Source organism: Gavialis gangeticus, unplaced genomic scaffold (genome assembly GCF_001723915.1).
Source record: "Gavialis gangeticus isolate Ggan-Ray unplaced genomic scaffold, GavGan_comp1, whole genome shotgun sequence".
Classification (NCBI taxonomy): domain Eukaryota; kingdom Metazoa; phylum Chordata; order Crocodylia; family Gavialidae; genus Gavialis; species Gavialis gangeticus.
In genome coordinates, this window is record NW_017729001.1 from 32,602,579 (window position 1) to 32,615,319 (window position 12,741).

At 52.5% G+C, this 12,741-nt stretch overlaps 1 protein-coding gene across 1 annotated transcript; it reads right to left on the minus strand.

Annotated features, from left to right (window-relative positions):
• Window positions 1–1,441: 1,441 nt before the first annotated feature.
• On the minus strand, window positions 1,442–12,741 carry GLTP (glycolipid transfer protein). The gene is made up of 5 exons (XM_019507326.1): window positions 12,585–12,741; window positions 4,479–4,540; window positions 3,582–3,715; window positions 3,127–3,277; window positions 1,442–2,426 (listed from the first exon to the last, which is right to left on the minus strand). The coding sequence occupies exons 1-5, from the start codon at window positions 12,685–12,687 to the stop codon at window positions 2,244–2,246; spliced, it is 633 nt and encodes a 210-aa protein (XP_019362871.1). The 5' UTR covers window positions 12,688–12,741; the 3' UTR covers window positions 1,442–2,243.

The window sequence follows — 12,741 nt, forward strand, 5'->3', positions numbered from 1 at the left end:
GGGGGAGCCGCGCCCGCGCCGGCGTGTGGAGGCAGCGCTCTGCCGGCCCCGGCCCCGGCCCCGGCCCCGGCCCCGGGCTTCTCCAGGCTGTGCCGGCTCTGAGCAAGTCGCCGCTGGCCGGGGATCAGCTCGCTCTTACCCCCGGCGATGGATGCGGACTAACCTGTCGCCCTGCCCGGCGGTCAGACCGCTCCTTTCCGCGGCGCAGGCTGGACGGAGCCGGCGCCTCCGAGCTTCGGCGGCCGAGACATTCCCGGCCAGTTTTCTGAGGGCAGGCGGCCGAGCCGATGGCTGCGGCGCGGCTCTAGCTCAGGGCACGGTTTCCAGCGGGTCCGTGGCCCTTTGCGCCGTAGGCCCGGTGGCGGGCGACACACAACACCATCCCGCTGCAAGGCAGGTCACCGCTGCAACACGCAGACACGTCAGGCCTCCCTGAGCCTTCTCCAGCAGCGCAAAGAAACATTTGAACCACAGGATCACTAATTACACACCAGGCAGACAACCTGCGGGGCTGGGCACGGGGCACATCGCTGCCGGAGAAGCTTCCAGCTCCCGAGCGTCCGCCGCACCCTCTATTTGCAAGCGGAGAAACGCCGAGGGCCACGGGGGGACCCTTCCTTCTGCGGCACGAGGGTCTCGGAGCACTAAAGGACCAGGAGCGTCGGCACGGACCCCTGGGTGTTCGAACGCGGTGTGCCAGGAGGGCAGGCTGAGGAAGCGTGTACGGGTACCACCAGCCCCTTTCTTTCTACTGCATGGCTCACTAAAGAGAGTCACTGGAAGATCCCAGCCCCAAGTACCTCTAAGGCGTTAAGCAGATGTGCATTGGCCAGATTTTAACCAACCTTTTTTCCTGTTACCATTGGGAAAAACAAAGCAGAAGCTTGTTTTTGATTAAGAAAGAGTACCCTGCTGTCATGGTCACATGTAAGGCATCTCCCTGGAAATATTCCAGAAACGAGCTCACACTTTGTACCGAGCTTTCGGCAGTAAAAAAGTCCCAAGAAGGACACAGGCAGGGGCGGCCGTGGGATGTTGTACGAGGCTGTGAACCGGCCCCTCTGCAGCTACTCCCATTATTCTGCCCTTCAAAACCACCCGCAGTTCAAGAGTTCAGAGGCAGGGAGATCAATAACTCAGGTTTAAATAGGAAAGGGATGAGTGGGTTGGTTTAGCCTGGACTTGAGAAACGGCCGAGAGCCCCATCTGGCGGCAAAGTACAAGGCCGCTGCGGTCGGAGCAGAGCTGTCCCTCATCCAGTGACTGCAAAGCCCTGACTGCGCATCCCAGCTCTCCAGGTCTGCAGGGCGAAGCTTCCAGTTGACACTTCGGAGGTGAACGGCAAACGGTCTGTCAGAGCTGAGGAGACTTTTATACATCAGACCTCAAATAGTAAGAGGGGAAGACAGAGAATATCACAACAAAGAGCACCCCGAAGTGGAGGTTTAGTTTCCAACATTTATTTCAGTCTACTTCCCCACTCCCATTACCTTAAAATAAAGGCCAACTCTGCCATAAATTACGATTAAGGCCTTTTTTTTTTGGTCTCAGGAGCAAGAATTAAAAGATTTACAAAATTACAGATAGTTTCAAGTTAGTTATCCAGAAGAAACTCTTCCCACAGGAAGATAAAAAACATAAAACCCCCTGCAATTACTAAAAGATTAAAATGTCACTTGGGAAAGTCACTGAAGGCTGGTTTTGTTGCAAACATCTTTCTGGCATTCTTGTGAAAGCTTCTTACCGTGGCCAGGAGTCCAGGCAAGCTATGCTACAAGAACGGCGTTCACACCACTACTCTTAGCGCATGGCATCTGCTGCCATTGTAGCCCAAGTGCATCACTGCATCTCACAATACAGCATTAGTGGAAGGACACATTCTTACCGAAAACTGAGGTAAAGCCAGAAAAATAGCGTCAGCTAAACACTGCCAATGGTATCTCATTTCCCCAGACATATTTTGAAGCAAACAATTAGATAAAGACTAGAAATAGTTTTACCATTCTCCAGTTGGTACAAAAGTGTGTCAAGTTCCAAGATCTGGGAAACGATCATTGTGTTTTATTGCTATGTTTCTACAGAAAACTATTCTTTTTTTTTTAAAGAAAATCCCCCAGGCTATTTCCTGCATATCCATGCCAAGAATTAAAGTCACTTGATGAATGGAAACAGGCCTAGTGCTCCCACGGATTAAAATTTTGGGAGCATTTGTTGTCCTTGGCTGCAGGAGTCCAGTGCAAAGGTTAAGCTTTGTAGTTCAGTTCTGCATTCATTTTTATATACATGTCATAAATTGCATCCAGAATAGGGGTGGCTTTTGCTAGGAACTGATGGATCTTCTCTAAACTCTCTTCCTCATTCACTTCTTTGCCCTTCTCTAGAGCCTTCAGCAAGTCCGACTTGTATGGAAGAGCATAGACTGAGCCCTAAAAGAAGGGAAAGAGCATTTAGCAAAAAAACATGAGACCAAGCCGCCCCAGTTGCCTTACTGGTGAGGAAATCCCCAGTTCCAAGAGTCCGGCCAGAACCACTCTGTGCACACAAGAGCTCCTGAATTCACTGTGTTTGTCCCAGCACCCACCAGGTACCAGCCCTCAGCCACCTCCCCATCCTCCCATGCTCCTTTAGCACCATTTACACACTGCTCATGTACACCCAAGGGCACTTTTGCTCAAGCCTTGGCTCTACAAAGATGACCAAGTTCCTAGACCAGAGGGTAAGTCTTCCAGAAGGAAGGAGCCTGTTAGGATTCCACGACAAGCCCCAGAGACTACCATGAACGAGAATCCCTTGGGATCCAGGCTTCCAGCTCAAGGGCTGTTGGGGCTCCATTGCGGCCAGAGTTTCCAAGGGCGACTGCTGGCTCAGAGGGCCTGACAGACATCACTGTATGGGAGCGGGGTTTGGGAAGACCGTGACTTCCTGGAACCAAAACCAGAGCCTTGCTGGGCTTCCAAATCCCTAGTCACTGCAGAAACTCAAGGCCCCCAAACCTAGGAGAAGAGGCAGATGAACTGTCAGCCCCTAGTTCTGAAGACAGACGAGGGTATTTGGAGTGCCTGTAACCATGATATCTAGGCGCTGAACCAAGCTGCATCCAGAAAGCCCTGGAGGGCAAGCACTGACCGTGAAGAGCTTCTGGAGCATCCAGCCATGATACTTCTTCAGTGCGATTTCATAAGCCTTCATCGCATTGACTCGGATGTGGTTCGGATTCGCCTCATCTCTCTCGCCATCAGAAATGCTCTGCAGCAGAACCTGTATGAACTTCAGGCCCCTGCAAAGAAGGGAGCACGTTAACCACACGGGAAGTCTGCACTAAATGCCTGCCCATCTCATCAGACGCATCCAGCACCCCTGGACAGTTATGATTGCAAGAAGAAAGCCTGCAAGCTCTCTGCAAGCATCTCCAGCATTAACATCTCCCTACATGAAGATCGATGGGCTCAGGCCTCCAGAAGCACAGCTAACCAGCTGGCCAGCCTGCAAGCAGTGGCCCAAGACTGGATTTCCTGCATTAGCAGCACAAGTAAGCAGGTGACCCTCTCCAGTGCCTGAGAGTTAGAGAAGCCACACATCACCTTTTCAGCCACAAGAGCGCCAGCGTCGCGCCAGTCTTTGGCCACGCCGATCCATGCATTTCCTTCTCTACTTCCAGAATGTTCTGCAGCGTTTTGAACTTGGCAGGATTGGATTCGTACACCGCTCGGATTTTCTGAAAGCAGCCAGAGAGCATAATGTCAGGCAGAGCACACCCTGCCGCTGGGAGGAGAGGATGGGGGTGCAGGTTATGATGAGTGCACTGACCGACCCCTGCGCTCTTGCTTGGGTCGGCTTGCAGAAGTGCAGCAGCACTGCCGAATGGGAGAATAGCTTAAATCCTCGACTAGAGCACCACTGAGAGAATCCCAGGTGGGAAGGACCCCAAGTATCACCCTGCCTATCCCTGTTGAGAGATGCAGGGTGGACTGCAAAACTGTCCCAGACAGACGCCCATCCAGGCTCAGCTTGGAGACCTCTTAGTGAAGGGGATTCCACCACTTCCCTGCGCTGCTGGCTCCACTCTCGTCCTGCTCTTACAGTCGGGAAGTTTTTTCCTGAGATTTGATGGGAAGCTGCTTTGCTGCAGTCTAAGCCCACTTCCTTGTGTCCTGCACGAGGCAAGGGACAACAATATTTTGCCATCTTTGTGTCCGCCTTTCACATATTTGAAGGCTCATGTGCCCTGATAACTTCCTTTTCTCCAAGCTAAATGCACCTAGTTCCTTCCACCTTCCCTCAAGAGATGGGCAAAATTCAAGGACAAACTTGCCAAAAAGCAGGTTTACTCAGGGCCCAGTGTCACCGACCAACAGCTCTCCATGCTTGTTCAGGAAGAGACTGCTAATTTATGGCTGCAAAGATGTAAAGCAGTAAGGACACTCCCAGGCTTGCTGAAGGCAGAACTCAGGATTTTAGATCTGGCAGCCCCTTCCTACCTTGATGTTTCCAGAGAGATCTGCTTTGACTGGTGAATACACAATCGGTGACCCAAGGCAGTCTAGAAAAAAAAGAAAAGAAAGCTTTTATCAGCATGGCCCACAGAAACAGCTGGCTCCTAATGCTGGAGACCCCTGAATCAGAGCAGCTGACTGGCTTCCTTTGAACTGCAGGCAACAGGCATCAGCTGCAGAACGTCTCACATGCACAAACAGAGCCTGGCTGAAAAGGGGCTGCTCAGCTCGTTTCTCTTCTTGGTTTTAAGCGTTAAGTCTCTAGAAACAGAAAAGCTAGAGGGGAGGTTGCTCGTGAAGGGACCCGGTGACCACACAGAGCAAACACTTATTCTAATGCTATTTTTTTCAAAGTACTGAACAGAGAAGCCCATTCACTTCCGCATCCCAGCAGCCAGTACCAAATTATTGAGGGGGCAATGAGGGTAGAACAGGCAGGGAATCTGTATCACCCTCCCCTTACAGCCTCCCTAGCCTCAGCGTCACACTTCTCACTCTACTCAGGCACCTAGAAAGCTTACATGTGTCCCACCCAGAACATCTTGATCAAGAACCGGACCTCCCAGTCCACTGGCTTTTAATAAGCATGGCCTTGTGGACCCGCAGGAAGCAGTGTTTAACCTTGGGGGGGCTGACGTGAGTTATTCTGGGATATGCGCCTTCACTGTGTGTTTTTCTCTTTACTACCAGGTAAACTAGACAGGCTCAGCTCTACAGTCCTGCTGGACACTGGTCTGATGGTAAAACTGGACACACAGCCTTCTCCTGAGACCGATTCTACCTTGGTTTAGTGCCCACCTCACCACCTTTTAAGCAAAAAAGATGCGGTCAAGCTGGGGACGAGATGGGCCTCTGCGGAGCCTCCTCCCTTAGGTCTCAGTTAAGGGCAGGACAACTCCACCTACTGTTAATTGACATGTTTAAATTGGCTTCCCAAATTCCCCCAGTTTTCCAAATGTGCTGTTAGGAGAAATCCAGAGCCCCATCTGCACTGGCAGCAGGCTGGCAGGAACACCTAGATCCAGGAGACAGCCAGGGCATAGGTCATAGGCCTGGATTCACTAATGACCCCCTGATGGGGCTGTGGGTATAACAGTCACTAATGGAGGCACCATGCAAGGAAGGGAAACCCAGCAGCACAGAGAGGCCACAAAGGACCAAAGCCTGGATGGGCCATCTCTGACCTGTCCAGGTGCTCCCACCCGGCCATGGGTGGGAGCGCATCCATACTGAGGAGGGGTGAAGGCAGCGTGCACTGCTGCTGCCCCTGCAAGGTCTGCTGGAGTTACGTCCCGAGATAGGAGAGGACTTCTTCGCCCTTGTCCCAGAACATCTTGCTTCAGCAAGGAGTTACAGAGAGCAGCGACACGCGGCGGAGCGCGGGCGGCTGGACGCTTTGCCAGCCACAACCGAGCATGCAGCACCGCTAGGGTACGTGTATTGTGGGAATCAATTCCACCCCATCTCACGGCTTTACCCATCTCTCAGGGCTGTCAACTTACTGCCCTGTTACTTTTCCAATTAAAGTTGCTCAGATGAATGCATCTCGGTTGAGAAATAGGGCAAGTCATTTGCACTGGCTGGCAGCCAAGACAGGCACTGTACTCGGCTTGGGTGAGGGGGCTTTTGCACGGGAATGCCAACATAATGGCAGACATTGTGGAGAGCAGAGCCACTCTGAACGGCTCTCGCAGCACAACAGCGCTAGCTATTGTCTTACACGGATGTTTCACGGAGCAACAGATTCCTTCCGTGCATTGGCGGGATGGACGTGGCCTGAGAAATGCTAGTCTGACATCACACTGTGGGGAGGGAGTCGATTTGGTGCTCTGGGTTTTCCCAGGTCAGCATCAACACTTTGTCCTACGACGAAGAGAAACCAAAGCAAGGCAGGCAACTTCCCCACAGCCGGGTTCAGGGCATTTGATATGACATCCTTCCTGCTAGCACCGCATCCCCCACACCATTATACCCATGGGGTCGGCAAGACTATGTACAGAAGCAGCAAGTTATGTCCCAAGACCCCCTCACAGATGGAGTCTATGAATGGGGTGCCTCTAACATGGCAGGGAAATCCTACTAGTCTGTAGCCTGGGAGAGAGAACCAGGCATGCAGACAACTGGGTCTAGCAGAAGGCAGCTGACCTACCCTGGACCCAGAGCACACGGATTGATGTGACTTACTCTGTATGTTACTGTAGCCCCCATCGGCTCCAGCCAGAAACAGGGCATCGCTCTGCTGGATGCCGTACAGACAGAAGCAAGGCTTGTTTTCAACCCTTTAGGCTGAAAGCCAGAGATGAGGCATCAGACAGGAAGATGGGGCAGAAGCAGAGGAAGAATTTCAGTCATTGACTTCAGGAAAGCAACTGCTCCTTTGCTAAAACCCACCTGTGGCTCCACTCCACCAGAAACACTGGCAGGGAAGGGCTGGGGCTGTCCAGAAGGCAGCAACAATTGTTGACAGCCACAGGGAGATAATCCTAATTGTCTTCAGGATGTGGAACATGTCTTTTAGTATCTCAGAAGCATCTTGCTGCCGGAGGTTTTTTTAAGACACCAACTGCAGCAGCCCAGCCATGAAAATAATCAGCTTACGGCCTGTCCTACAGATGCAACAGGATTTCCTATTTCCACTTTACCAGCTCGAGTTAAGTTATGCTGCAGCTCCCCAGAACGAGCTCATTGTCCTGTGCTGGCTGCCTTGCTAGTGGCAGTTTTTACACTACTTGCAGGAAGATCCAACTCTTTCTTATTTCATTTTGGGAAGATAGTCCAGAGAAACCTGAAGGTGAGCAGGCAAGTCAGTCCCACATCCAGTCTGTGCAGTACTGGATGCTCAATGAGCTTGTAGCTTAAACAGCAGAACAAGGCACCTAACACACTCTCCCAACGCCAAACACCCCTGCCCAGTGACACCAGGATGTACAGGCTTGTCCGTACAGTTATAAAGTGTGAGACCCACTCCAGAGCATCTGCTCTCTATTGTAATCCAAGCTAACTCTCAAATGTAGAAAGGCCCTTGCATTACACTGTGCATGCATGGGTACTCATCACTCTCCGGGACTGAGGACCTAGGGAGTGAGGAGCTGGAGGGTTAAAGCACTAGAGTAGCCTGGTCGGGAGTCTCTTCCTGGCACTTGTGCAAGCTTCCCATGCATCTGTGGGTACCTCACGCTCTCCCTGTCCCTCTGATCCCTGCATGATGTGGCTGTGCCAGCCCACATGGATCCTACAGTGACCAGCTCGGCTCTGCAGAATCTGAACTGGATGCTTCAGCAGTTTTGCGACTTGGCTGTTTAGCCGGTTGGATGGGATCTTTGCTAATCAACTTTTTTTTACAGCTCAGGTTGCTCAGTGATGCAATTCAGCCACTGCATTGCAAGCCAGGCAAACCTTCTGCAGGTCGAGCCTTTGGAAGAAAGCTGTGGTTCTCATAGGCACATGCTCCCCAAACTGAGGGTGCATTGCTGCATACAGGTGGTTTGTTAAGGCACTGTATTTCCAAACAGTATCCTGAATTGTGGCAGGGGACAGCTTTGCAAACATCACCCCCATGCACACACTTATGCCCACCGGCTCCGCTCTCCCTTGAAGTCAAATCTTTAAGTACGTTTCGGAGTAAAAACTATTACACAGCTCCAGGCAGGAAACAGTGCTGAAGCCTGTTTTAGCTCACAGACAACACTTAACTCGGCTCTCATTACAGGGCCAAATCCTCCTATCATTTACACCATCATGGTAGAGTTAATGACCAAAGGCAGCCAGCTCCATGCAATGAAGTAAAAGCTGCCCCAGACCGTGCTGCTCCGAGACGGGTAAGCTGGGTGAGGTCAGACTGCAGTGTTACAGGTGAGTACAAGCTCCCGTGGCACCGCTGCAAGTTTACTAGAGGTACAGGGATATGCCGCCCTGCGAGCCGGAGCCAGGGCACTCAGCCGAGTTTTTGTTTGACACCATCCTTGTTAAAACAGAGACAGAGCAACCTTTCAGCAGCACCATCAATGGTGACAAACCTGACCAAACCCAACTGCCTGTCTGCCTCCAGACGGCAAGCTGTGGGCTGAACAAGGAGTCGCACCACAACGCCTTCTCTGACGAAGCCCCGACGCTCTTCCAACGAGCTCTGCCCAACCGCTGGTGTCTGCATGACAGGCATTCAGCATTTCCAGTGCAGCCAGCCAGGGCATGCAGCAAAACCCACGGAAGCAAGTGCAGGACTCACAGCCAGCTGGTCCTGGGCGCTAACCTTGGCTCCAGCATCCACAGGGTATTTGGCTTCAGACAAGTCATTTGCTCTTTAGAGGCAGCCCTTGCCACAGCATTTGGGGTCTACAGGCTCAGATCGGCCTGACACCCCAGTCTTTCAAATCAAAGAGATCTGGGTCACAGCAGTTTGGGCCAGCTACCCTTTCGGCAGTGCTCGGGGGGTGCAGGCTCTTCTTCATGCTGTTCCCTATGCTTGCCAAGCCATTCAAGGCAAGGGATGCCACAGCTCTTGCACCAGAGGTTGCTCAGCTCCCTGCCAGTTACTGCCTATCTAAATTGTGCTAAGCGGCCAAATCAGAAGTAAATTCAGGGCTGGTGGCACTGATTTGCGTGAGAGTGGATGAGCTGAGCCCTGCAGCTCAGGGAGCAGTGACAGCGGGTAGTTCACAGAGCCCCTTCCAATCTGAATTCAGGCTGAGGATTGAACTGCCTTTGCTGACAAGCTTTCCAAAAGACGGTCACTGCTAATGCCACGTTTTGCTGTGCTGATGTGGTTTGTTTTGGACCAAGGGCTACATCCATGTATATTTTTAGGTAAGAGATTGATGGAGACACCCACTACTCCACTGAAAACCACCCCGCTGGGCATCCATGTAATGTACCTGTCAACAGGCTGAGACAGGTGGCAAGATTCAGTTACGCTCATTAAGAAGCATTCTCCTTATCTGAAAACCTGGCGATCCGATTTCCACCCTATTACTTTCCGCTTTCCCCTACCAAGCAATGTGCAGGAGATACCACTGAGTGAGAGCCCAACTACCTCTTCCAGCTGTCAAACATTTCTATTAAAAGCTTTCGGTTCTCCACAATGGGGCAGGGCAAATCTCTATGCTGCAGGCAGGCACCTTTCCAGGTGAGTGTCGCTGGAGAAGTCAAGCTTTCACTTCGGCCCTGTGATTGCGAGGATAATCCTGCCGAGGTGAGCTGAGGGCAAGCGGTGCAGTCCCAGATCTCCAAGGCCTCGGCAGAGTGAAAACCGAACCACGCCTTGTCGATTTGATTGGTGCCAGTGTGACGGGTCTGGGAAGCAGCGAAACCAAAGTCAGCTTCCTCAGTGCTGCTGGGGAGAGAAGTGGCACAAGAGACCCACAGGGGAATTACTGGCAAAATCGTTAGGGAGACAGATTAGCAGTCACCACCTCCACTGCAAAATCAAGGCTGGGGAGAGACAGGGTGGAACAGCACATTCGCCTTCTCACAAGCAGCCTGGGCAGAAAGGGGGCACAGAAACGGGTTCCTCGCCTAGGTGTGGTCTCTGGCTAGTAGGTTTAGCCCTCCGGCTCTTGGGTGTGCAGAACAATTGCTCAACACAACGTGAATGTGAAAGGCGGAGGATGCAGGGGCTGGAGAGACTGAGATTTTTAGATAAGTCAGATGTATCGAGGGATTGAGCAACACTGCCAGGGAGCATGAGAGAGAGGAGACACGAGCAGGGACTCAGGTTAGGGAAAGACAAAGGGCAAAGGGACATGGAGAAACCGAAGACAGTCACCAGAGACAATGCGCCCTGCTATACTGTAGTAAAGTGGAGTCTGCCCACATCACCCGTGTGCAGCCAGAGCAAAGCCTTGGAAGCAGATGCACATAAGCCAGCCATGAAGGTTTATTCCAATCACTGCTTTAAGCTCAGCTGAGGCAGAAAGCTGGACTCCAGAGCCCCCAAATCTGACACAAAGTCTGCAACGGGTATTCAGCAAAAAGCCTATGCCAACTGCACCTGACTGCAGAAAGAGAGCGAGCGGCTTAAACTCAATCCTAGAGACCAGTTCTTGGTCTCTGAGATCTCCATCCCTGCAGCCACAAGCACTGAGCCGGTTGTGCCTCACACCTCCAGGACTGCAGCAGAGGAGCAGGATATGACTTTTGAGAGCCCTGCTTGGCTGACCCTGCTCGAGGACTGTCCTGCTCACCACAAGGAGAGGAACAGTTCCTCTCCTCAGAATAACTCCAGCGCACATTCGAGCACGAAAGGGAAACGATTCTCACATGCTGCCACCCTGCAAGATGCTTCTAGCTTGTCTACTGCCAGTGGCAGTGCCCGCCTCTCCTGTGCCCCAGGTTAACGCTGTGTTGCAGCCTGGCGCTTGTGGCTGAATGGTCTCAGCTACAAGAAGTTTGAGTGTTTGCAATAAATTATGACAAGGAGGAAAGGAAGCAGAGAGCCCATGACCCCAAATCCCTCTTTCCTTGATGGGCACATGGCAGCTATGAAAGAAGAGGCTGCTGCATCTAATATAGGGGTGTGCAAAATGTGGCCCACCAGGCCATTCTATCTGGCTCGTGGGGCCCCTACAAAATTTAGAAAATTAATATTTGTATGCCCCTGGCTGCCTGTCATGCAGCCCTCGATGGCTTGCCAAAACTCAGTAAGTGGCCACCCAAAATAATTGCTGGCTCCTGCTCTAATAGGACCTTCCAAAGGGCCCAGAGGAGTATCCCTAGGCCCGTGGTGCTGTCAGTCATACTGTTTCTGATGTGCCATGTGGAGCAAGACAGTACAAGCTCTCCTAGGAAGCTGGGCTGCCAGCAGACCCACCACCCTGTCTGCCTGAAATACTCCTGGCACGCTAGGTTCGTGTTAGTTTAAAGGAGTCATTCAGCAGAATAATTTCTGGATTTCTATCCACCACAACACAGGACACTTAGCAGCTTCTCCCCTGAGCTCCTGTTTCATACGGCCAGAGAGAAGCGCTGGAACAACTTACCTGGAAAGAGGGCACCTGCACTTTAAAGATGCTGCACTACATCTCTGCACACCTGAAGTGTTACCCCATGTTCACATGCACCCAGTCGATGGGGTTAGCACCTATAAAAGTCTCATGTACATTAATGAAGCATCCTTCTAGGAGCCCTGGTACGAAGAACTAGGGGTTGTGGCAGTCACCCCATCACTAAAAAAGCCTTCTTCACAGGAACAGACTCTGAGGCAGGCAAGTGGTTTATGTAAAGCTAAGGGTGTATCATGGTTTGCTGTCACATCCAGTCCATTCCTAGGGGGACTCACTGCATGCTGGAGCTGATCACAAAGGAAAACTAGCCAAAAGAATCAAGAATAACATCTGCGGGGCTGTGCCCCGGTCCATACAATGTCTGGGCTGATAGAAGCAGAGATACTGAGTACCTGATCCCCTTCGGGTCGATTCCTACACCAGCGTAAGGCACCTTTTACCATTATGAATCCATGCACACCAAGGTGGAGAGGGATGTTGTGTTTATCCCTACCACACTGCCCTGTTCAGTCAAAGCAGCCTGCTTGCATGTCCGGACAAACCCTCCAGCGGCTGGGTGCCTGGTGCTCAGTCCTTTTTAGCACCGGAGAGGGACACTGTCCCTTTTGGCATGCAAAGGAAACAGGCGGGGGGGAGTGTCTGCTTGGGGATGTCTGTCCCGGGGGTGCTGGCTGCTGCTTGGGGCTGGGAGGGAATCCCCTCTCCCCCCTCCTCCTTTCTGCTACAGGTCTCCCCCTGTACTAACCACCGAACAGCGCAAGGCTCTAGGAAACAGGCTGAAGAGCTGAACTACTCTGGAGTTGCTCAGCAAAGGGGACGGCGGTCGCAGCCGGCAAAGGATGATGCAGGAGGCATTTCCAGCGCGGCCAGAAGTGCTGCAGCAAGTTCGGAGCAGTCTGTTTTTTTTTCCGGAGACCAGTTTCCCCTTCCCACTGCTGACAAGCAGCACACAAGACCCAGGGGTGCTCTGTTGGGCACCAACATCTCAAGCACCCAAAGCCAGACTTGCTTTCCCGGGACGCGCTGGGCGCGAGTCCCCTCCTCCCACCCAGGCTCCCCGGGGCACACCAACCCCTCCAGTTCCGGGGCTCACCGAAGAAGGGTGGCAGGTGTGCCACGGCCTCCAGGAAGGGCTCGGTCTCGATCTGCTTGTCAGCTGGCAGCGCCTTGAACTCGTGCTCCAGGAGCAGCGCCATGACCGGCCCGGGCAGGACTGCAGGGCAGAGCAGGGGAGAGCTCCCGGGGAGGAG

What these genes read in the sequence shown, in the direction of transcription:
- GLTP (XM_019507326.1), bottom strand. Translation starts at nt 12,687, where the DNA reads ATGGCGCTGCTCCTGGAGCACGAGTTCAAGGCGCTGCCAGCTGACAAG. An exon ending in GCGCTCTTGTGGCTGAAAAG is followed by an intron (nt 3,278 to 3,581) that starts GTGATGTGTGGC and finishes CCTTCTTTGCAG; the next exon opens with GGGCCTGAAGTTCATACAGG. An exon ending in TGCTCCAGAAGCTCTTCACG is followed by an intron (nt 2,427 to 3,126) that starts GTCAGTGCTTGC and finishes CCCTTCTTTTAG; the next exon opens with GGCTCAGTCTATGCTCTTCC.